This window comes from Bombus terrestris, chromosome 2, assembly GCF_910591885.1.
Source record: "Bombus terrestris chromosome 2, iyBomTerr1.2, whole genome shotgun sequence".
NCBI lineage: Eukaryota > Metazoa > Arthropoda > Insecta > Hymenoptera > Apidae > Bombus > Bombus terrestris.
In genome coordinates this window covers 1,921,607-1,944,060 of record NC_063270.1, presented here as the reverse complement: position 1 = coordinate 1,944,060, position 22,454 = coordinate 1,921,607, and the positions used below count along the sequence as shown (strand labels likewise).

General features: G+C 31.7%; 3 protein-coding genes and 1 long non-coding RNA gene across 8 annotated transcripts; 1 reads left to right on the top strand and 3 right to left on the bottom strand.

The window, feature by feature from the left end:
- Positions 1-86: 86 nt before the first annotated feature.
- Positions 87-18,052, bottom strand: LOC100646251 (28S ribosomal protein S9, mitochondrial). Of its 5 annotated transcripts, none has more exons than XM_048410103.1 (11): positions 17,732-18,050; positions 17,482-17,608; positions 17,295-17,398; positions 16,888-17,061; positions 16,721-16,806; positions 16,622-16,625; positions 16,352-16,477; positions 16,234-16,276; positions 15,968-16,083; positions 1,386-1,548; positions 87-343 (listed from the first exon to the last, which is right to left on the bottom strand). In XM_048410103.1, exons 1-11 carry the CDS (start codon positions 17,831-17,833, stop codon positions 252-254), a joined length of 1,137 nt encoding a protein of 378 aa, XP_048266060.1. In that variant the 5' UTR covers positions 17,834-18,050; the 3' UTR covers positions 87-251. The 5 variants fall into 5 exon arrangements, with proteins under 5 accessions (XP_048266060.1, XP_012170475.1, XP_048266064.1 ...); XM_012315085.3 differs by having other exon boundaries at positions 16,550-16,625; positions 17,732-18,048; XM_048410107.1 differs by lacking the exon at positions 16,352-16,477.
- LOC100646494 (transient receptor potential channel pyrexia) lies at positions 9,456-12,750 on the bottom strand. Its single transcript, XM_012315062.3, has one exon. The coding sequence runs from the start codon at positions 12,748-12,750 to the stop codon at positions 9,838-9,840; it is 2,913 nt and encodes a 970-aa protein (XP_012170452.2). The 3' UTR covers positions 9,456-9,837.
- LOC125385968 lies at positions 12,772-14,218 on the top strand. The gene is made up of 3 exons (XR_007225768.1): positions 12,772-12,947; positions 13,341-13,396; positions 13,740-14,218. It is a non-coding gene; the product is annotated as an uncharacterized LOC125385968 (long non-coding RNA).
- Positions 18,053-18,479: 427 nt separating the features above from the next.
- On the bottom strand, positions 18,480-22,025 carry LOC100646733 (angiopoietin-1 receptor). The gene is made up of 4 exons (XM_003393476.4): positions 21,447-22,025; positions 21,190-21,344; positions 19,378-21,116; positions 18,480-19,289 (listed from the first exon to the last, which is right to left on the bottom strand). Exons 1-4 carry the CDS (start codon positions 21,611-21,613, stop codon positions 19,221-19,223), a joined length of 2,130 nt encoding a protein of 709 aa, XP_003393524.1. The 5' UTR covers positions 21,614-22,025; the 3' UTR covers positions 18,480-19,220.
- Between the last annotated feature and the right edge of the window lie 429 nt (positions 22,026-22,454).

Genomic DNA, 22,454 nt, shown 5'->3' with positions numbered 1-22,454 from the left:
ATTAATTTAATAAATTTAAACATCATGGTTATGCATGTGTATTATATAGTGTTTTTCAAAGGTTAAGGATAATATCTTTAAAAAAATTTTAGTTAATAATTTTATTGATGAATCATTTTTTGTCCCATTTTCTACAGAACATCCACTTTATATTAACATGCATTTTATCTCGAAATGTTTAATGGGTATTTTATAAAAATTCGTTCAAATTTAATACATAAATTTCAGTGTGCGGAAAATTAAAAGGAAAATTAACGCTTTTTCCACGTAAATTTTCTGCGAGCTCCTTCCTGACCCCACTTCTTCCTTTCACGCCTCCTCCAGTCATATGTTAGAAGGCCAGCTAACAGAAGTAATTTTTTAATAATTCTCTTGTATAAATAAATTGATAACTTGTAAAACTAAACAAAATTTTATTAAACCATGAAACAACTAAAAGTCTTGAGGATAAATTCAAATGACATTTCACTTATTAATCGATTCCATTATTATCGAAACATCCGATTAATTTTCAGTTACATGCTTTGAGTACACAGTAAATTGTAGTGAGTGTATTATCTGCAAAAATCTAATTTTAATTCAAGAATATTTTATTACGTGTCATTTATAGAGGATATAAAAAACGTATATTGTAGTAGGTATATAAAATTTTGTTAGTATGCTTTATAACATTGTAATTCTAAGGGTTGTCTGATATGCTTCTTGAAATGTACAATAGAACAGAAGAAATTTTTCAATTATAATAAATATTACATTTCATTATAGCACATAACTATTTAGGAATTTTACAAAACGATAATTTAACTATAAATTTTTGTATTCGTTTAAATAATCATAGCTGAATGAATTTAGTGACTGACTTCATTGTAATTATAAATTGTATGTAAAAATCATTGTTCTAATAGAGAACGTGCAGTTAATTGCACAGTAGTAAGATATTTCGTTGTAAAATACAACTTATATTTCTGAAAAATAAATTACAACTTTTTTTCTTTTCAATAGTTTAAAATAATTAAGTTCAAGTTGAAAGTTAATTCTTGCTAAGTGACTCGCTTTAATTTCTTTTTATTAGTTTAATTTCAGGGTGTTTTCAAATAAAATTGTATGCTATCAGAAAGAATATAAGTAATTTAATTTGCAACTAGAAAGTCAATCAATATTAATTAAATTTTTTATAATCCAATTTTTCTGAAATATTTTCATACATATTTTAGAAAATCAATGTATTATTGAATATATGCACTATTAAAATACATTCAGAAAGCTTAAAAAATTCACATTTTCCATGAAATCAATTAGTACTATTCCTACATAATATAATTTATATCTAGAAATTGAACAATTACCGTGATAAATAAGTAATTAGAAAATTGGGTTCTCCTTACCAAGTCTCATTTTTTCTCTCATTTCACTATTGACAAAGCTTTGAAGCCCCCATGCAATACCAAATCGAACAGCGCCAGCTTGTCCAGTAGGACCCCCACCAGAAATTGTTGCTTCAATATCAACTTTGTCAATCATTTCCGCAAAAATTAATGGAAATATGATCTGTAATTCAAAATAGATTCAATTAGGAATAATTTCTATTGCCTCTAAAATTAGTAAAACTTAAGCATTCGTTTGAGAATCATTAAAATTTATGTACCTCAGGGCATATCGTGGTTACTTTACTATATAACGTGCATAAATTGAAGATTTTTTATACCTATATAAAAAATTTCTGTTTTGCAAAAGTTTTGAACATTAAAAAATGCACTAGTCAATTCAATTACCTAGTCAATTCAAAATTTCTTACAGTGAAATGTGTCCGTTAGCAAAAGGTATTGATTCTTGGCAAGTTTCCTCTCCCTTTAAAATGTTGCGAACGTGATGTACTTTATACGTTTAACAAACACCGTACTTTGAATAACATACTTTGAATAACGTTGCTATATTTTCTCATTAACAAATACTTATCTATATTTTTATAATTACTATTGCTGTAAGTTTAATGTCTATATTTGATAAGTATTATAAATATGGAATATAAAAGAGTTTATCTAAAAGGTATAAAAAGAAGAATAGAAGTTAATACCATCAATCTTAATGTCTCATTGTTATTAAATATATTTCTCTTTCTACTTTCACTTTCACTTTCGGTTCTGTGCCCCCATATGTCACTCGTTATAATACTTAAACTTATGATATTTACATAGAAAGTTAGGTCGATCGATTTTGTCGGATTTCGATCGACGCATTAAACATCAAAATATGTTTTTGATCATTTGCAATCGTTCACATGCACATTACTAACTAACTACAGTTAAGGTGTGTCCACGGTTCCCAAAGATTAAACTACATTTTGGTAATTTCAATTCAATCAGTACCTAGCTGATATCAATTATTCTTTTCCTTTGTCAGATTTTTCACAACACTCTCCAGCATTTTATTAGTATCTAATAATTGCTCCTTCAGCAACATGATCGTGTCCTCGTAGGACTGTAGTTTGTTTGCCATATTCTCGATAACAAGTTGTAAATTTGAGTCAAAGCAGTCCTCGCTCTGCTGTCTCATCCTCATCACATGGTCGCTCAGATTAATATTATCATCGTTCATAAACGGTATATTTTTCTGTGCGATTTCATAAGCAGCCTTTAGAATGTCCTTCGGAAGCCTTTTCTCCAAAGGATTCAACGGTTTCACTACCAAAACCCTTTTTCTGTTTTCCACGTTAATCTTGTGATCGGACATCCACTTTCGAAAAGCGTATGGAATCGAACTATTATGTAACACCATCTCCGTAAACAGGATCAATTTTGTCTGCCGTACAAGCTTTGTGAGACCAGCATGATTCCTTAATCCTTGAATATCGTGAACAGCGATTCCAACCAACAAGTTCATTAGGATCACTGTGACAAACACGATGAATAGCGTGAAGAGGATCTGAGAGCATACCGACAATGGATGATAAATAACGAAAGGTCCCTCGGAGTTTCCTTCTAAACCTTCATCGATTTGCGTAATCAATCCCTCGAAGTCCAACTCTCCGGCCATCATCGCCAGCACTTTAATGAGTCCTGTGAAAGGGTTGCCAAAAGATGGTTCACCGACGAAAATTACGCAAAAGCTAATAGTGAACCCTATCAGTAATCCAGAGTAAGCGAGCAACAGCTTGGCAAATTCGAATTGTATGTGGGTAAACATCGCTACATACGTGCCAAAGGCTGGAAGTTGGCCAACCATCAACATTAAGTTTGTCCAGGCGCACAGTATCGCGAATGCTCCGACGTAATTTTGCCAATCGTATGTACGTCCTGTGTACACGAATGACGTAACAAAAACGCTAATTATAACGATGCCATCTAGCACGTTGTCAATATTGGAAAAGTACTGTTTCGCGGACGTGTACACCATGAAACCGAATATCTTCCTAGGAATAGAGATGCAAGTGAAGATTAATAAGAGATACCATTGGATCTCAATCACTGGTCGTCTGAACAGAAATCCAGAAATACGTTTGCTGCTGCAAATCTTAGAGCTATTTGCCTCGTCGTAGTTGTAACATTTGTAAGCTAGCGCCGTGAGCACGTAAGTCGTCATACAGATCACGGTCATGGCGTAAACTAGGATCCTGAGTAAATAAAATTTTCTTATCTTTTCCCATTTTAGATGTAAGAAAGCCATTACCAATGGGTGCGACAGTAAATCTTTACGACGTTCCTGGACAAACGTGTTTATGAAGCTGGTCTCGCATTGATTGCCACTGGGGAAGAGTAGATCGAAGTGTAGCCTCATTTCGAACTCCCTGTTATGAGGAACGGGTCTTCTGAGTGTTATCGAGGCATCTAATCTCTGTCGGAACACCTGAAGAGATTCTGGTATCTTCCTAAGTATAATGTTCAAGGCGGAAAGTCCGGCACTGGTGGTCGCACTAACATCTGCACCGGCCCAAATCAGTACATCGACACAGTGAGATTGTTCGTTCAGGGCCGCCACATGAAGAGGAGTGAAGCCAGTTTTGTCTGCGGCATTCACTAGGGCACCGTGTTTTAGTAGAAGTTCTACGAGCTTTGCAGAAGAATAAGTAGTCATCACAGCGAAATGTAGAGGAGTTCTATGAGCTCGGTCCACCGCATTGATGTTGGTACCAGGCGAATCTAGAAGTAATTCAACGCATTTTATCGACTGAATGAAACAAGCTACATGAAGCGGCGTCTCGCCCATGTGATTCTTTTCGACAACGCTTGCTCCTTGCTCCAACAATAACTTCACTATTTTTACAGCTCCTGCTCTGATAGCGCAATGTAAAACTGGTTCGACCGTCTCCTGATAAAGATACGTGCTCGGTTTTGCGCCGTTATCAAGAAGTATTCGTGCTACATCCGGCGAATTTCCGAGGACAGAGAAGTGAAGAGGCGTATAATGATTGATTGGATTCCTGTAATTGATATCAACGCCCCTCTTTATCAAATGCTCGATGCAAGCTACGTTACCGCTTAACGAAGCAGCTAGGATGGCGTTCATGCCCGTACAAGGCTCCACGTAATCGTGTCTCGCGCCTGATTGTTCCAATTTCGGTAGCAGATGCACTAAACCACGGTAACAAGACCACATGTACGCTATATTCCTCATTCGTTCTCCCGGCGGCATCGCCGGCAAAGTATTGCATTTTTCTAGCTCGAGTAGTATCTTCATTTCTGCAGTCGTAAAGATCGACCACATGATCGATCTAAGATCGTTACTGTTGATTTGCGCTTGTTTAAATACGTCGAGATTATCGTAAAAAAGAGATTCGTCAACTGGGGGAGGTGTACCGGCATCAATTTCCACGTGATCGTTCGTAGTTTCGATCAAAGGGATGTCATCGATCACGATTTTCTCCGAGCTACTCGACTGTCGATTTCTGACGGATCTAAAGGAAGCCAATCTAGTGGATAGGAGATCGTTTGATGGATCGTTCAAATTCGACAAAGAACAATGTATCGTTTTTCCTTCACCAGGTAATGGTAGCCTCAAAGTTTGTGTCGTTTTGTCTTTAGCAGTCTCGTTAACACTTGTCTTTGTCAAGATGTTTTTGTCATCATCGAAATTGAGACAAGAACGGCGATTTCTTAATCTGGTCAAAGAATAATGCCTGGTCCTTTTTTTGTGATTAGCCAGCGGCTTCATTTTTGACTGACTCGTTTTTTCAACATTTTCGTATGCTCCAGCGTCTCCTTCTATCGTTCTCCAGTAATCTTTTTCATCAACCGAGAGACGACAATCTTTTAAACTGGTTAACGAGTATCGCCGCAGTCTTTCCTCGCTAACCTTAATCGTTGCACGCTGCACGTTAATCTTCGGTATGTCGCTGGAGTTCTCGTACATCTGTTTATCGTCCATTATCCGTCGAAAAGGAATTTTTTTTTCGTCTGTAACCAGGATGATGAAGAAACTGCGACGTAACACAAGGCACACTCTACTATCGTGGATCACCTCGAAAGAACGTTCCAATCGTCATACCTCGGCCTCACTCTTTTCTTCGTTTATCACGTCACGTCCCAAAGTCATTTAGATCACTTTAAGAGAATGCTCTCGTCATTGCAGCACACGCGACTACCGGAGTCACTCGCCCGAGTGACTTATATTAGTCGACTCGTATGGATTCATTCTATATATAAGTTCAAAGGAAAAGATACGCTTCCGTTGGAGGAGCCAGTACTCCTTCGAATAGGGACCTTGAACTTAAAAACTAAATGAGATAGAGGTCACATCAACCCAAACTAACGTTGTGGCAAACAATTTTTAGTAAATGTTCTTTTCTTATTTATTTATTGTACACGTGAATTCTTCTGATTCCTTCTGCATAATGTAAGTTAATCATTCTATAATCCTTGGTAGAATAAAGATTTCTTCGAGAAAATTCTTTAGCACAAATTTAAAGCCCAAGTAATGTTTACATATGCATATTAGAATTTTATTTTATTTCATTATGATAATTATTTATTGTAGTTTTAAATTTAGAATTTATAATCATCTTTTTTACATAAAAACAAAGAATGAAACTTGGATTATGTAACAACAATGACCATTATTTGCGTCATATGCTGATTAATTTTTTTTTATGTTTTAACAACGAAGCCTGTATTTACATTGTATTAAGGTTATCATCTCGCAATAGAACAAGTAGCAATGATAACAAAAAAATGTGTTTTAAAGTTCAAGTATTATGAAAAAATGTTTCGTTGAAATATGTTAGTGGTAATTTGATATATCCTGGTTTTATCAATTTTTTTTTAAATATAATGCAATGTATATCTCAACAAATTTGTAGGAAATTTAAAAAAAAAGAGAGAATATTATTAAGTAATTCTTATTTTAATTCTTCTTTGCACTTCAATTATGAAAATCATTGGGTTTAATTTTGTATCTTTTTTCATGATTCTGTGTGTGTCTGTTTGAGTGTATTCCTCGTACTGTTCGAATACTTTTTATGGTTTTTTCTTCTCTCCATAGTTGTCTTTATTTCAACATAAGAATCCAACATTAACACGAAACAATCAGACAAAAAATCACTTATATTTCCTATTACAAATCCTCTGTTATCTCACTGCCTATTTTACAAAATTTTCCAACTTCGATGCTTTTTCATCCAATTTTACAACTTCCAGTTTTTCCATTTGCATTTGCTATACAGAATCATACACAAAAAAAATTCACTGTAACACTCTGTGGCAATAATTTATTAGACGATAATCCCACGATCTCATCTACGATCAGCAAAAAATTAAAATTCACCGATGATTTATTTGAATACTTTGGTAATTAATACGGAGAAAGCCAGTGCCACGCAACATTGGGTACCGCTCTCTAAAGCCAAAACACCAGACGCTACAAGAGATCGCGCGCATGTGAGTCTTTTCACAGATTCGCCGCTCTTTAAGATGTTCCCGTAAAGTCTAGATACATTTGTGGACGTGAAACTTAGTGTCCTTGTTCAATTCCACCGTGGTCAGTAATTATATTCTATCATTATATAGGCTGTATATATGTATACCAGTTGTTCAGATTCTGATTTTCTACGAATTGGAACCGGTTCCTCCAAGTAGTTCTTGAATATCCCGTGAATACCAATGACTAAATTTGAATGCGTCCAAAAAAGACAAGTTAAAGTAGATTTATAGCCTGCGGCGATTTAAAAAGAAAAGTATATATAATTTAATACGTGAATTATCTTGTGGGAAGAACGAAAGGCATCATGGAACTTGCTGTTCTCTCCTTGTATCGATCGATTAAGAGGAAAACCAATGTAACTCGAATAACTAAAACTGTTAGAGCAGTCGGTACCAGTTGGGTAACTTTTTTGCGTTACTGTATACTTTTATATGTAAATTTTGCCGTGTTGAAGCATATCGATCCAATTAGCGATAAATGGGGGGGGGGGGCTTCAGAATCGTGCTTCTTGCTATAGAAATAGATTCTTTCTTTAATTGGTGCGAAAATTCTAGATCAAATTTAAAGTTTATTAGGGATTATATCAGATCAAAGGAATAGATATCGAGAAAAACAATTAAAAAAGCTTTGTAAGAAGTAACAATTGAATCGCTGAAAGATTAATTGCCGGTCAGATTCCCAGAAACGGTTAAGTGTTTTTATAGGTGAAGACGTTAATGGTCATTTCAGAAAAGCACTTCTTTCGGACTATTGGTTAAACGAATACAGTTTTTTGTTACGATACAATCTTTTCTTTTTTTGTTTCGACAAGTTGAAAATTACTGTTAGGTATTGTTTCCAGTGATATTGTCAGGTAAATTAAAACACTTAATATGAGAACCTGAATTGACTGTCACTGTTACGTTGAAAACATCGATATTTTAAGAAACATCGGTAGAATATATTAGAAAGCATGACGAATGCTTACTAAATAAAAAATTCCATTAAAAAAAAGTCATTATGCGAGGTATGACACGATTAAAGGATCACAAAAATCGTCTTCTTGTAGAATACATAATGCAAACTGTAAATACACGTTAATTAATATATCGATTTGTATTCTCCGTTCGAAAATGTTTCTTGATGTCTGATGCTTGCACACCTTTCGAAACGTATTTAAGTTTATAGGAATATCGTTTCTCTAACGTATCCGCAAGTATATTGGGCAATAACGCGTTTCTTGAAATTGCAGAGTGGACAAAACTGGATCATAATATTTTGTCTTCAAGAATAAAAATATTTATTTATTTATTTTTGAGAGAAAATATAATATAATATTTTATGATATATAATAATTATATTTTATCAAATATAGTATAAATATTTTTTCTGGCATAATAGAAATATATTTAAAACACTTGTTAAATACATATATGTAGATTGAATAAAGCTAAAAATTGCAGTGTTCAATAATTAATTGTTACTTTCTAGGATAATGAATCATTACCACGACTGAATGCTATCGCGAATTCCAATCACTGTCATGTAATTATATTTACGGTTATAGTTGTAAACAGGTACATACATAGGTCGAATACATACATACAGAAAAGTATGATTCATATACCAAAAAAACTAAACTTCAACTTACAATTATAATTATCGTTGTCATAATGTTTATACAATCATTACACTGTGATTATTATTATATATAAAAAAAAATTAAAGTTAACATTGTTAGCAAAGTCTTTGAAATATCGAAGTTAATATTTAAACGAAGCTACTCTAAACTCGACGTACAATTAACTTTAAAAGATTTTACAAAAGATACGATATAATAAGTTTTTAAAGCTTCGATGCTCGTATCGTTGCATAAATTGTACCTTTTGAAAGATTTCATTATATAAATATTTATATTTTCTTTCTTATATATCTAGACATGAGTAATTTTCCAAACATTTATCGCACTAGTTACTTTGATGGAACTCTGTTTTCTTAATATTGTTGTCAAAAAAATATTTTTCTGTTTAAAAAAAGTATATATTTCAAAAAGTATATATTTCAGAATCACTTTATTTGGATGTTTTCATATAATAAGTAATAAATTAAGATTTAAAAAAAAAGTTAAAATATATATTATATGATCTTATTTACACAATTTTTTATACAATTAAGATATTTTAACAAGTATAAAATTAAATAGTATTAAAATACTTTGTTGTGTTCAGCTTATTCTGTTAGTTCTCTATCTGATTTCTACGTATTTTTATAGTTTTATTCATAATATGGACGGACTTTAATGCGTTGTAATACAATATTTTACAAATATTGGGTACAAACCCATACATCAAAATATAATCGTTATATTATTATTTAAATATTTCATCTCAAGCTTCTTTTTCAACTTTTATCACAAATTCGTGACACTCTTGACACGTAAAGGATTTAAAATCACCAATCATGAGAATTATAAAAATTCAGGAAAGAAAGGAAGAGAACAAATTTAGTATTTAAATTACAATGTTTCCACTCCATATATGACTCTTTATGAATTTTGCTTTAAAAATATGCAAAACATATGTTTAATCAACGATCCTCAATGTTGATTACACACGTTCGTTTTAATCATTTGGATTTTCCACTTTATATTCTCTCTCATTGCCAGAAGATTATGTTGCGTTTTATAAAATTTTAACGAGGACTCGATAGTCGATACACATTGATTCGAATATTAAAAGCACGTAATTGTCATCTTCTATAAGCGAATCTTCAAGATTGTGAAAAATATAGTATTATAAAATGGCCTGAGGATTACTCTTAAAATTCTAAGCGTACGTATGCACAATTCCTGCATTTCTAAGGTCGATTGGGTGATTTAAGCTTCCTCAGATTATTCACACGATATATCTTTGCTATTAAGATTCTAAGAATTCTCAGAGTAAAAACTTAATTATTCTCATCCTTTTCTTTGTTAACGATGCGCTTGTCATTCATTAATGCCATCATGACATCCTGAAGAAGTTGGTGGTTTTTATCACAGATCTTTTTCAATTCTGCCAAATCTCCTTTGACCGAGTAATCATCGACGGATACGTCTTCTTCCGGAGAACGTCGACGAAATGTCGAATATGGCTCGCTTTTTAAATACGTATATGCAGTAGCGTTGCTCTTCCTGCTGCACAATGTTCCAGACATATTTTTCCTATCCTTTACGACCTTGTGCGCAGCAGATAACAAATCACGAGGCAATCTACTCTCTCTCGGGTTCAGGGGACGAACGGTTAAAACTGCTCTCAAGGGTGAAGGTAGCAGCAGAGCTGTCCATCGTAAAAGTTTCGTTAGTCGTTTTGGTATCAGTCCGAGAAAAAGTGCCGTTTCGACATCGCAAATAAGCTTCGTCTGGCGAACGAGTTTTGCAAGTCCCGCCGTTTTCTGTAGTCCTTTTATATCGTGAACTGCGATGCCTACCAGTAGATTCATCAACACGATAGTAACGAACAGAAGAAACAACACGAATGACAACTGTGCGGAAACTTGGAGTAGAATCCAAGAGGTACCGCCTGAATCGATCGATTTCCCATCTTCTTCTCGAGGAAAGAACAGGTCCTCGAAATTTAACTCTCCAGTCATCATGACCAAAACTTTGATCAGACCAATGTGAGGGCTACTAAACGATTTCGAACGTGGAAAAATCACGCAGAAGCTTGCGGTGAAGCCTACTAAGAGACAAGCATACGCTAACAAAAGCTTGAATACTTGTGCTTGAACACTGGTAAACATCGCGACGTATGCTCCAAATATTGGCAATTGTCCTATCATTAGCATAAGGTTGCTCCAGCCGCAAAGCACGGCGAATGCACCTACGTGGCTTTGCCACGCATACGTTCTGCCCGTATAGATAAAAGAAGTGGCAAATACGCTCAGGATCACACACCATTCGACCATGTTTTCGGCCTGCGTGAAGAACTGGCGGACGGAGGGATACGTTGGAATGCTGGTCAATTTGCGAAATGCTTCGAGAATCGTGAGCACCATTAATGCATACCATTCCATTTCGAGTAAAGCTGGGTGCCTATAAAGAAACCCGTTGATACCAGTGGTATTTGCACATAATGGTGGCTGGGTGTTGTCTAATTGACCGTGCGACTCGTTGTAACAGTTATGCGCTAAAGCAGTCATTACCCATCCTGTGAGTATGAGAACGTAAAATAGATAGAAGACTAGCCTGCCCACGTAATATTTTCGGATCTTCTGCCATTTTAAATGGAGAAACGCCTGACAGAGCGGATGTTCTAGAATCTCTTTGTATCCTTCTTTCACGAATGTCCCGAGATATCTTATTTCGCCTTGTTGCTGATGCATCAGCAGAGGATGAAAGTCGAGACGAAGCTCCGCCTCTCCAGTGGCTGAACCATGCTGGTGAAGCGTTATCGAGGCATCTAATCTTTGTTTAAAGACGTTCAAAGAAGTCGGCGTTTTACGTAAGATAATGGATAATGCGCTAGTCCCACCTTTCGTTCTAGCGCTAAGATCCGCTCCATGCAGTATCAGGATATCCACACACTGAGACAATTCGTTCAGAGCAGCGATATGAAGCGGTGTATAACCGTATTTATCGGTTTTATTGATATTTGCTTTCCACATTATTAACAATTCCGTCACGTCATAAGCTAGCAACGATCTACCTAATGCGAGATGTAAAGGCGTTCTTCCGTCGCTATCTTCGATATTAGGATCACAGCCACCTTTCTTTAGCAATATTTCCACGCATTCCAAGGAATGAGATCGAGAAGCTATATGTAAAGCTGTCTGATCTCTATGATTCTTCAAGTGAACATTTGCACCTTTTTCTACCAACAGATCGACATTTTCCACACAACTAGATTCCGCTGCGAGATGTAGAGCAGTGTCACCTTTTTTAGTCATCACATCTAGCTCGCAACCTGCGTCTAGTAGTACTAACAAGCCAGCTGGATCTCCTCTGTCCGCTACGTGGTGTATAGCAGCGTACCCATTACAGTCTAAATTATTCAAGGTATGATTATTAGATGCCAGTAGCTTTAATACGTTGTAAGCGTTTGATCTGGCCGCAGTGTGTAACACGGTCTCCTCTCCGCAAGGAGATTCCTGACTGACGCCTAGCTGAAGGAAATATTGAGCTACTTTAAAAGCATTTCCAAAAGCAGCGTAATGAAAGGGTGTATGAGTCCGTCCCAGATGAATGTTGGCACCGTTAGTGAGCAAATATTGTACACTCTCTAAAGAGTTACTAAACGCGGATAAGTGTAACGGAGTTAGTCCTTGCCCTTGTTCCGAGTGGTTTAAATCCGCTCCGCACTTGTGCAATCCAGCAATCGCGTCTATTCGACCAAGAAAACTGGCGTGAAGTAGCAAAGCGTTTACTTCTTGTTGTTTATAGTATTTTACGAAATGCTCAGGATTCTTTAGATCCATTTTATTCTCCTCCAGATCGTCAAGGAGTTGCAATCGACCACCGATGTGTCTCATATGCTCCACTAATAGATTCTTGATTATATCTTTGTTTACCTGCAAGGTGCAATTTATTTCCTCTGTACAAGAGCTCTCGCTGGCACACATAGAATAGCAATGTGGCTCTTCGATAGGAGGCGGAGTTCCGTATTCCAAACTTTGATCGTCGGAGGACCAATTTGTCTCTACTTCTGTACGATGCGGGCTCTTCGACGCCAACCATCGTGTTAAGAGCAGAGAAGTCATGGTCGTACGCTTTGAACTATTCGGAATCGATACCGTTACGTCCTCCATATCGATGATCCTTTCTATTTGTACTTTCTTTTTCGCCGGTGGCGAGCTCGAGGTCTGCGAATGGTTCATCTCCATCCTTCTCGGTTAGCGCTTTACGCGATTACATCATCGATCTACAAAGAGCATTGTCGTGAGTAGTAAAAGGGTTCGCGAGGTATTAATTCATGAATGAAGTCGATGGGGATTCGTGAACGTGCATTGAGTAGAAAATTATGTGACGTCGCTTTGCTTAATCGATCGATCCTGTTGAATCTTATTCATCAGACGCATTTGTATGTTGAAAAATTATCATTTATACTTCGGATCGTCCAAGGATCCTTTAACAAAAGCTAAATTTTTTTTAATAAATGTGAACTTCGATTGGAGCGTTCGTGATACTTTTTTTTATCGTTAAAATTATTATTAAACTCTATACTTTTCATAGGTTTAACAATTTCCTATTATCGTTTAAGAGTCATCCTTTGATTTTACTAATAGTCAGCGTTTTATTAAAGTATTTTTCAATTTAAAGTAAAAAGAAATCGTTCTATTTCGTTTATAGTAAATTTCTGTATTCCCCGTGAATAACATTATATAAATGTTTGCGATCTATATTTTATTATTCTACAAACCCCATAAATCTCTATCTTATTATTCTATAAAAATATATTTAATAATATTCCTAGATATGCATTGCGGACTCAATTTAGTAACTATGGTGTTATGCAGCAAAAGTTAAAAGGTAATAATATCATGATTTCGAATACAATTTGTTTCAATTATGTTATTAAGACACTTATAGCGTTTAAAGTCGCTCAAAAATCTTACAAATGCGAACAAAGTAAGTGGAAAAATCATTAATTTTACAATTGATCGCAATCATTGTAGTGAAATTTATTTAGTTCTTAAACATTTTTCAAAGTTTTATTTCAATTTTACCATCAATAAAGTATAAGATGATCTTTTTGATGACGTCTGACTGTGTATCACGCGAGGCGCGAATGACAATTGGAAAATCGGGCACATAGACTGATGACTGCGAAGTGCCGTGCCGTTACCTTTAAACTGATATTATTTATTTACAGATCGAGTCCTTCAAGTATCGAAGACAAAAACATTCTCGACATACCGATTCAATTTTGAAAGCATGACAAAACTATACGGAATGACGTTTACACATGTGTATTTCGCGTTCTTAAATGATTAGAATCCAGGATGTAAGCTTTTAACTAAAGTAGAAAATATATACGTTTAACGGAACTACGCAACGAAGAAGGAATGTACGAATTACGTAAATTAAATACATCTAACGATAGCGAACAAAGAAAGCTCATTTTTCAAATACTAAGTGATACGTAACTAATTAAAATATAAGTTAATTTTATCAACAGTTTCTTCTAATAAAAATTTTGTAAGTTTCCTGAAAATACTAATTTTCGTAGAGTATTCTAAATTAAGTTGAACTAAAATTTTTAAGTCGTAGTTAAACATTTCTTTTAACTCAACGATTATTTTTTTGTTACTCTGAAACACGTTGATTATTCAATATCACAAAAACAAAAAACACTTGAAAAATGTTATTAAAGACAAAATTGCAATAACCGGATGTAACTTTATTTCGTCACATTACATTTATTATATGTCCAAAATCAAATCCTGCTTATACATACACAAGCTTTAAACATTTACACTTTTCATTATCAACTTTCATCGTTCGAGATTGAATTTGTATATTTTTAACAGATAATATTTAAAGTCCTTTTTCGTATTATCAGATACAATTATTTCAAAATTCATAGGATGGCTCTTTAAATTCGAAAAAAAATGTTCACTGACTTTCCATCACAAACGCGTTTCGATGTTCGATGCATGGTGCGAACTTTTAACAATTTTGTCTCTTTACCGATAGCTTAATAATATCAAAAAGAAAATCGATCACTGTTCTTCTCTCCGTTCTTCACTTCTCGATCGTATTCACGTGCGAATGCGATCAATTTCATCGAACGAACGACCGTACTACTCAATGTGACGGTGTTATTGTTACAACATCATAAGCCTGTCGTTCTATCTGACGACTCGATTGATACTGAACTCGAATCGAGCTTCTTGGACGCATTGTCTGTTCTGAGATCGCGGAGACCACGATAAATCGCATACATCAGAAATATCAGCAATTCGCGAGGCTTGGTTTCGTTTCCATTTATAGGGACTTTCTCATCTTTGTATCTTATGTTTATCCTATATTCATAAATTTTAATAATGAATATACCATAAAATTTGATCGACTGGTATTTATTTTTACTAGTTTTCGCAATACCTTGCACATATCTTTCTCGTTGCGATTGAAGAAAAGGAAAAGACACGTAACATTGCGGGAAACGGAAAATTTGAAATGTTAATTTTAGGTTTATCTATAGGTACGTTATATATATTCTTAGATCATTTTACATGTAAAATATACTTCTCTTTTCTAATCTTAGAAAGGAGATTAAAAAAGAAAATTTTGCTTATCTTTTCTTATTTTTCAATAAATTTTTTCAAATTGTTCTTTATAATGAAACGAATCTAAATATAAAGATTAAGAAGTAAATTAAGAAATCTCAAATAAACGATAATTATCATTAATAACTTTTTGGCCCAAATTTAGTTAAAATCTTAAAAACAAATCAGAGAAACATATATTATTTCAACGTCATCATTGGAAAGTTATTTGTCCTTGAAATAACTGTTTGATGAAATTCCATTATATAAATCACACACATATTCTTCATTTATATATTATAAATTTTAGTATAACTTTTAATAGTATAACTTTTAGTATAACTTTCAGATCAGACAAACTAATTTTAATATAACTAACTTTTATATATCTCTATATGTACAGTATAAAATAGTACTAACTACTATGCATAATTATCATTATTTTAGACAAAATTGTTTACATGTGCATTAAAAATTGATATGTTATAAATTGAAATTAATAAGTTTGATTAATATTCTGCAACATAATATGTACTTACCTCAATTATGTTGTATAACAGTATCAACTTATATTAATTATTTAGAACACTTACCTATTTTCATATAAAAAATATATATTATAATTTTCTTATCAATATTCGTTTTTTATGTATTGTAATTTTCTTATCAATATTTGTTTTTTGTGTATCGTAAAATGATTTTTCAATGAAGACGTAATTATTCATATGTAGAACACATACGAATATTATAAATAGTTACTTAAATTATTTTCACAGCGAATTATTATCACATTTCGCAAAATGAAATTATTCAAACTGTTTTTTGTACTTACCTGTTCACGACATTGCATATCATCAAAGTACGTGAGATCCTTTCCATTAATGGTGATTTTTCCAGATCCATTGCCTATTACTTTAACCTCCCCTCGTGCATCTTTTCTTGCACATTCTATAAAAGAGTCATGATTTTGAGTTTTGATATTAATAAACAATCTCCTTGCGAATAATTTTTCTAATTTCGAAAATAATATTTTAATATTCTTAAACCACACAATTACAATATTATGGAAATAATATTGATAGTTTATTTTATACTTACTGTCGATAAGAACAAAAGGCCTGTTATCATTATCATATTCAAGCTGTAAAAAAATAAAATGTATGTTTATTTTTAATGAGTAAAAAAAAATAGCTGATACAACAAAAAATATACATACTTGTGGAATTTTTATATCCTCATTAATATTTGGTAATTTTCTTCTATATTTCATGATAAAAGATTCTACATGCTTTGATACAGGATGATCAACTAATCTCTGCATGCTTTTTATAAAGTAATCATACTAAAACAAATTAATGAATTTAAGGTATTATGTTTACAAAATGAAGCTATAGAGCTATATATCATTTATTACTTGTTTGTCTAAAAGTCCTTCAAGCAATATCTTTTCTAAGCTCTTCTTCTGAAGCCATTCTGAATCACTTACATCTCTGAAATAATAGTAATAAAAAGAAAAAATATTACTTTATCTACGATCTAGAATGAGTTAGAAATATATATATAGTCAAAGTAATTGCACATTTACATTTTATGCTCTGGTCCTAATTGGATATTTCTTCCCAACAGCTGGCTCTCTGTTTCGTTTAAATGAATCATTGATTTTGCAATGTTCTACATGTAAAGATATTTGTTTAATAAAGAATAATGTGTTCATATGAAATGTACAGAGAAAGTGATTTAAAAAAAGCTTACATGAAGTATTTCATAATAATTAGGTTTAGTAGTGTAAAACAAAAAATGATGTGGTCTACCAGTTTCATCAAATTCTGCTTCCTTCCTATTCCCATACATATCTATAGGGTGAAGCATCATAGGTCGAGCTTCTCGGTCATATAAACCAGATGGAAATAAGTACCTTATTGCACTCTGTTAAAAGTAATAATAATTCTTATACAAATTCAAATTTTAGCATATAAAAGTAATTAAATTTAAAAAGATATCAATTCCTTGTATTATTCTTTTCTTATTTGCAATATATAATGTAATAGAATCTGATATATTAGATTCTTATTAGTTGAAGATACAAAAATACTCAATTTTAATAATATTGATAATTGATCAAGAGAGTATTAACTATAACAATAAGAAATATAATTTACATTAACATCTTCTTTTGTGAAGTTCTCGGGATCTATGCCCATTATATTAGCCAAATATCGTTTTCCAATATCATACTCAGCTATTTGTTTTTTCATAAATTCCTCTAAAAACAATAAATAATTATCATTTAATAGATTTGTTTTAAAATTTCCGAATTACTTGTACCATAATATGTTTATAACTTACTATAGTTTTCAGATCGTTTTAAGTATGCTCTCATAGCACTACTAATTTTTTTTTCAGTTAATTTTTCAGATTCGTCAGGAATAATCTGATCATTAATGTTTACACAATATGGTTTAGAGATAACGTCCTAAAATCATAAAACTTGTATTACTGTCTAGTTTTCTATTACTTTTAAGGTTATAAAAATTATTTGGTAATTAAACAATATTTATTGAAAGAATTAATTAACACTTTAATATTTTTAACTTACCGAGCATTGTGTAATATTTAATATACTTCCAATTGCACCAAAATTATTAATATTTATTACGTTTCGCAAATTTATGAAACGTGTGAACATCAACACAGCCATTTTTATCGATTAATAATTAAAATAGATTTCTGAAATAAATAATTATCATGTGCTCCAGGAAGATATGAATCTAATGACAATATCGTATGTCTTTTTATTTCACATTTTATGTATTATCATATACGATTATTTTTTGCCATACACTCTTGCTGAATAAATGTTCTGTATCTTTGGTAATATCAGGCCGATATTAAAAGTAAATATTAGTAACTAAATATGTATCAATACTACCTGATACAACATATGCATATGTATATGTATATTTCACACACATATATGATATTAAAATTATATCTTTTCTCAAATAATTTTTTAGTTTAAGGATAAAAGTTTATAATTGTAACATATATTTTTATTAAAAAATGTATTTTAAAGAAGAAATAGTAAATTATAGATTTTTATTTTTATTATTGTAATTCAATGGAGGAATAGAGAAATTATAATGTATTAATAATACATTGTACAAAATTATGTAAACATTATTTATCAAATATAATCGTGAAAGATAATATATAATGAAACAAATAATTATAAAATCATTTATAAAAATATTTTGAATTAAAAAGTAATTTAAAAAAGTTTTAATTTTAACATTAACTACAACATTTTCTCTGTGACATTAAATAAAAATTGAGACATTACACAATTTAAAATATACATATGTTCTTATATTTAAATACAAAGCAATAAATTTTATGCTTATTCAAGTTAATGTCAACTAATAAAGTCTTACAATGAACATTAATAGTAAGTACATTGTTTACAGGTATAAAAGTTAGGATCAGTGCTTTATTATTTATAGATATTTTATAATTTTTTAGATATAGGTAAATCGAATTATTAATGTGTAAAATTTGTATTCAGTGAGAAAATTATCAATTATATATATAAGAAAGGTTTTTACAATTGAAAATATGAAAATTTTTTCTTCAATAAAACTACGAGTGTTTTACAATAATATAAAATTTAAAGTATTATGCTGAGTTTTTTTTCAATTATTATGAAATTTAACATAAAACGGATCATCATTACCTATGAGTGTTTAAAGTTTAAAGTAGAAATACTTTATGTTATATTATATTTTAAGTAGAAATTTATTTTATGAAAATCGTACGTTTTCTCGATTTCACTTCAGTGGACGGAAAGGTATTAATAATACTTGTATAATACTCTGTTTTATAAGAAAAAAATACAGAAGTATAAAATAAAAATCTATAGTATAAAAAAAGTTTAAAAAAAAATATAAAATCTAGTATACACAAATTACATGCAACGGTAACTTTAGAATACATAAAAATAGATTTTTAAAGATATTTAACAAAATTGTTATATACAATACATAATGTCACATAAATGTATGAATATGAACACTTATTTATTAATGATATTAATTTAATTCTAGTTCTGGGATATATGGTTCAGTAATTGCAGTGACTGGACAAATGCTTAAGGTTTCCTGAAAATGCAAAATGGGATAGTCAGACTAAGAAATAGGAAATATTTTATTTCCATGCATTTAAAATAAAATGAAACATAATTCTTACCAATCTTATTAATTCTGCAAATGTTGGTCTTTCCTGACTTTCCATATTCCAGCAAGATAACATAACTTCGTGAAGTGGATCAGGAGTATCTGGTAGTTGTGGTAATCTAACTCCTCGCTCAATTGCTTCTTCCACTTCACTATCAAGTGAAAAATTAGAATATGGTGTACCACCCATACTAAGCATTTCCCACAAAAGCACACCAAAAGCCCAGACTACTGCTGGTTGGTGTTGTTTTCTATTACCAAGGCACTCAACAGACATCCATCGAGTATATTTTATATCTTCTAAAGCATATTTGGATATACCATGTCCCATTAGTTTAGGTATCCATTCATTTGAGAGACCTACACTACGTGCACAAAGATATTCATGTATAATTTTATAATTTTCAAGATGTTGCAAAGCAGATGCTATCATAGATCCTATAGGTAGAATATGTTCAACAGGAAATGTGTTCCCAGATCTGGCAGCTAATAGACAATTTTTTAACGTCTGAGGTGGTAATTCAAGTACAACGTGTAATGTATCATGAGTTTCACATGTTCCTATAAGATCTGCAAGATATTTCATAGGAGATGCTTTAATACAAACATCTAGTTCTCGTAACATATGTCTTTTGTCAGATACTTTTAATAATTTGTCAGCTATACTATGAACAGCTACACTACAAGATTTGTCATTTTTTTGAATAACACCTGTATGTACTGTCCCAAATCGCCCTCTACGTATTGTAGTGTCATTAATCGTCAATAAGTTTTGTGGTATAATCCATACCTTCTTTTTTAGTTCTTGATAATGATTTACCCTTTCAGGTACATCCTCTGGAATATATGCTAAATTGTCAACTTCGTACAATGGACCTTGCAATGTAAGTTCTTGTTGCTCTGGAAGTTTCCTTATCTGAAACTTTTCATGGCGTTGTCGCAATATTAAATAAAGTATTATTGAAGCTATAAGTAACGTTCCCAAAAGACCAATTGCAACACATAGTATGATAATTGTCAAATTTACATTGTTATTTCCATTTTCATTATAATTCGTCAGCTTGTTAATTAGATCTGAATAAGCATACTGCACTTGTCTTTGAAATTTAGAAACTACTGTTAAGCCTATTTGTGGCATTACTTGAGTATTTAATGGTGCATTATAATATGCGCCAATCATTTTTCCATCTCCTACTACAAATTTTGTATATTTGTAAAATTCTGAAGATTCAAATTCTCCAGTAGTATAATATCCTAGACTTTGCTGTATTGATGTTTCATAATTGTAATAAGTTACATTAGGACCTGATGGAGGTATTGTACCAGGTTGACAAACAAATACTTGGTAGGTACTAACAGGACCATATTCACTACTTCCCTCTGATAATAAAACAGTTATTGTGGTACTTGTTTGTTCTATTACTTTTGGCATTATTGGCTTATTAGGTGGTCCTATTAAAGTCCATCCCAAAATATATGTAGGTTCACTATCTGTTTGGGTGTTTGCAGCAGTGATTGATACATTATACTTTGTGCCTGGTTGTAAGCCTTGTAAAATGGTACTATTTGAAGCTCCACCTTGAATCTGACTTTCTACGGCTGGTACTAAATTTGAAGCAAATGTTTCAACAACCATTGCCTTTAAAGTATAAGATGTAATATTTCCATTTCTGATATTAGGTGGTTCCCATGTAATTTGCAAATTATTAAATCCACTGTGAATTATTTGTGCATTTCTTGGTGGACTAGGACCTCAATATATATGTTTTTAAGTTTATAAATATCAAAATAGAATGAAAGTACATAGTATTTTTTAAAAATATACCTGTTTGTCCAGTTGAATAAATACTCATTGCATCTTGACTACCACAATAATTGTTCTGATCAGCAATACAAAGAAAAGTACAAGAAGTAGATATACCTTTCCTACCGTACCTACTACCACAAAAACATTGTTGACCATTCATTAATCCTGCAAACCTATTAATTTTAATGTGAATTAATATTAAATTTTACTTTAAAAATATTAAATATTATAACATTTGTAATAAACGTTATAGTAATATTACGACAATAACTTACATATAATAACGTGAACGACATTCTTTGATACATTCTGTAGGTGCATTAGCATGATTTAATATTAAGGTTGGTAAATCGGGATCCAATGCGGAACTTCGAAAACAACCCTCATATTTTTGGCTTAGTATATGATCACAGAAATAGAAAAGTAGAAATAATCTTATCATTATATATTGTAATATTCTATAAATACAATTTCTATAATTCAATTTTTATTTATACTACTAATTGTAAGTACATTGCAGATATTAGTGTAACGTTCTTTCAAAATAGTTTAAATCTGAATCACTAAACGAATGGTGACATTATATTTAAAACGAAGAAATAAGGTTAACTTTGCACTGATCTTTATTCTTCGTAATTATTAAGATAAAACAATATAGTCTTTGGTATTTTATCATTTTTATTATTAGTGACAACTTTTAAGAATCTTTATACTGAGTGAGATATTAAAATTTACAAAATATTTCACGGGTGTGGTAGCATCTAAGTACGTATACTTATTTACTACCTATACCCATTACTATGATTATGATTAATGTTCATTCACTTGTGGCGCTAGTAATATTTAAAATTTAAAATGATATTGTAATAGCATACATATTAGATATTAGTTTTATATATCGTGTCATTTTTGTATTTAATATTTATTCTTTACAAAATCTTTGGACACCTTTTCTTTATTTCATTTTGATGCTTACAATAATTTTATACTTTGATCTTTTGAAGTAAAAAAACTGAGTATAATTTCATTAAAATATTTATAAATATTATATAGTGATAAAGTACAATAAATTTCCTTCCATTTAATGTAATCATGTCACATCAAAAAATAATTTTAATATCTTATTTTACTAATAATTATATTAATCATTAACTAATAAATATGTAACTATAAATAATTAAATAAATGATAATTAAATAAAGATAATTTAAAGATAATTAAATAAATTTATTTAAACAATATATTTTATATACTTCATTTTATATTTTTTCAAATACAATATA

What these genes read in the sequence shown, in the direction of transcription:
- LOC100646251 (XM_048410096.1), bottom strand. Translation starts at nt 5,361, where the DNA reads ATGGACGATAAACAGATGTACGAGAACTCCAGCGACATACCGAAGATT.
- LOC100646494 (XM_012315062.3), bottom strand. Translation starts at nt 12,750, where the DNA reads ATGGAGATGAACCATTCGCAGACCTCGAGCTCGCCACCGGCGAAAAAG.
- LOC100646733 (XM_003393476.4), bottom strand. Translation starts at nt 21,613, where the DNA reads ATGATAAGATTATTTCTACTTTTCTATTTCTGTGATCATATACTAAGC. An exon ending in TGTCGTTCACGTTATTATAT is followed by an intron (nt 21,345 to 21,446) that starts GTAAGTTATTGT and finishes TAAAATTAATAG; the next exon opens with GTTTGCAGGATTAATGAATG. An exon ending in TTGCAGAATTAATAAGATTG is followed by an intron (nt 19,290 to 19,377) that starts GTAAGAATTATG and finishes TTGCATTTTCAG; the next exon opens with GAAACCTTAAGCATTTGTCC.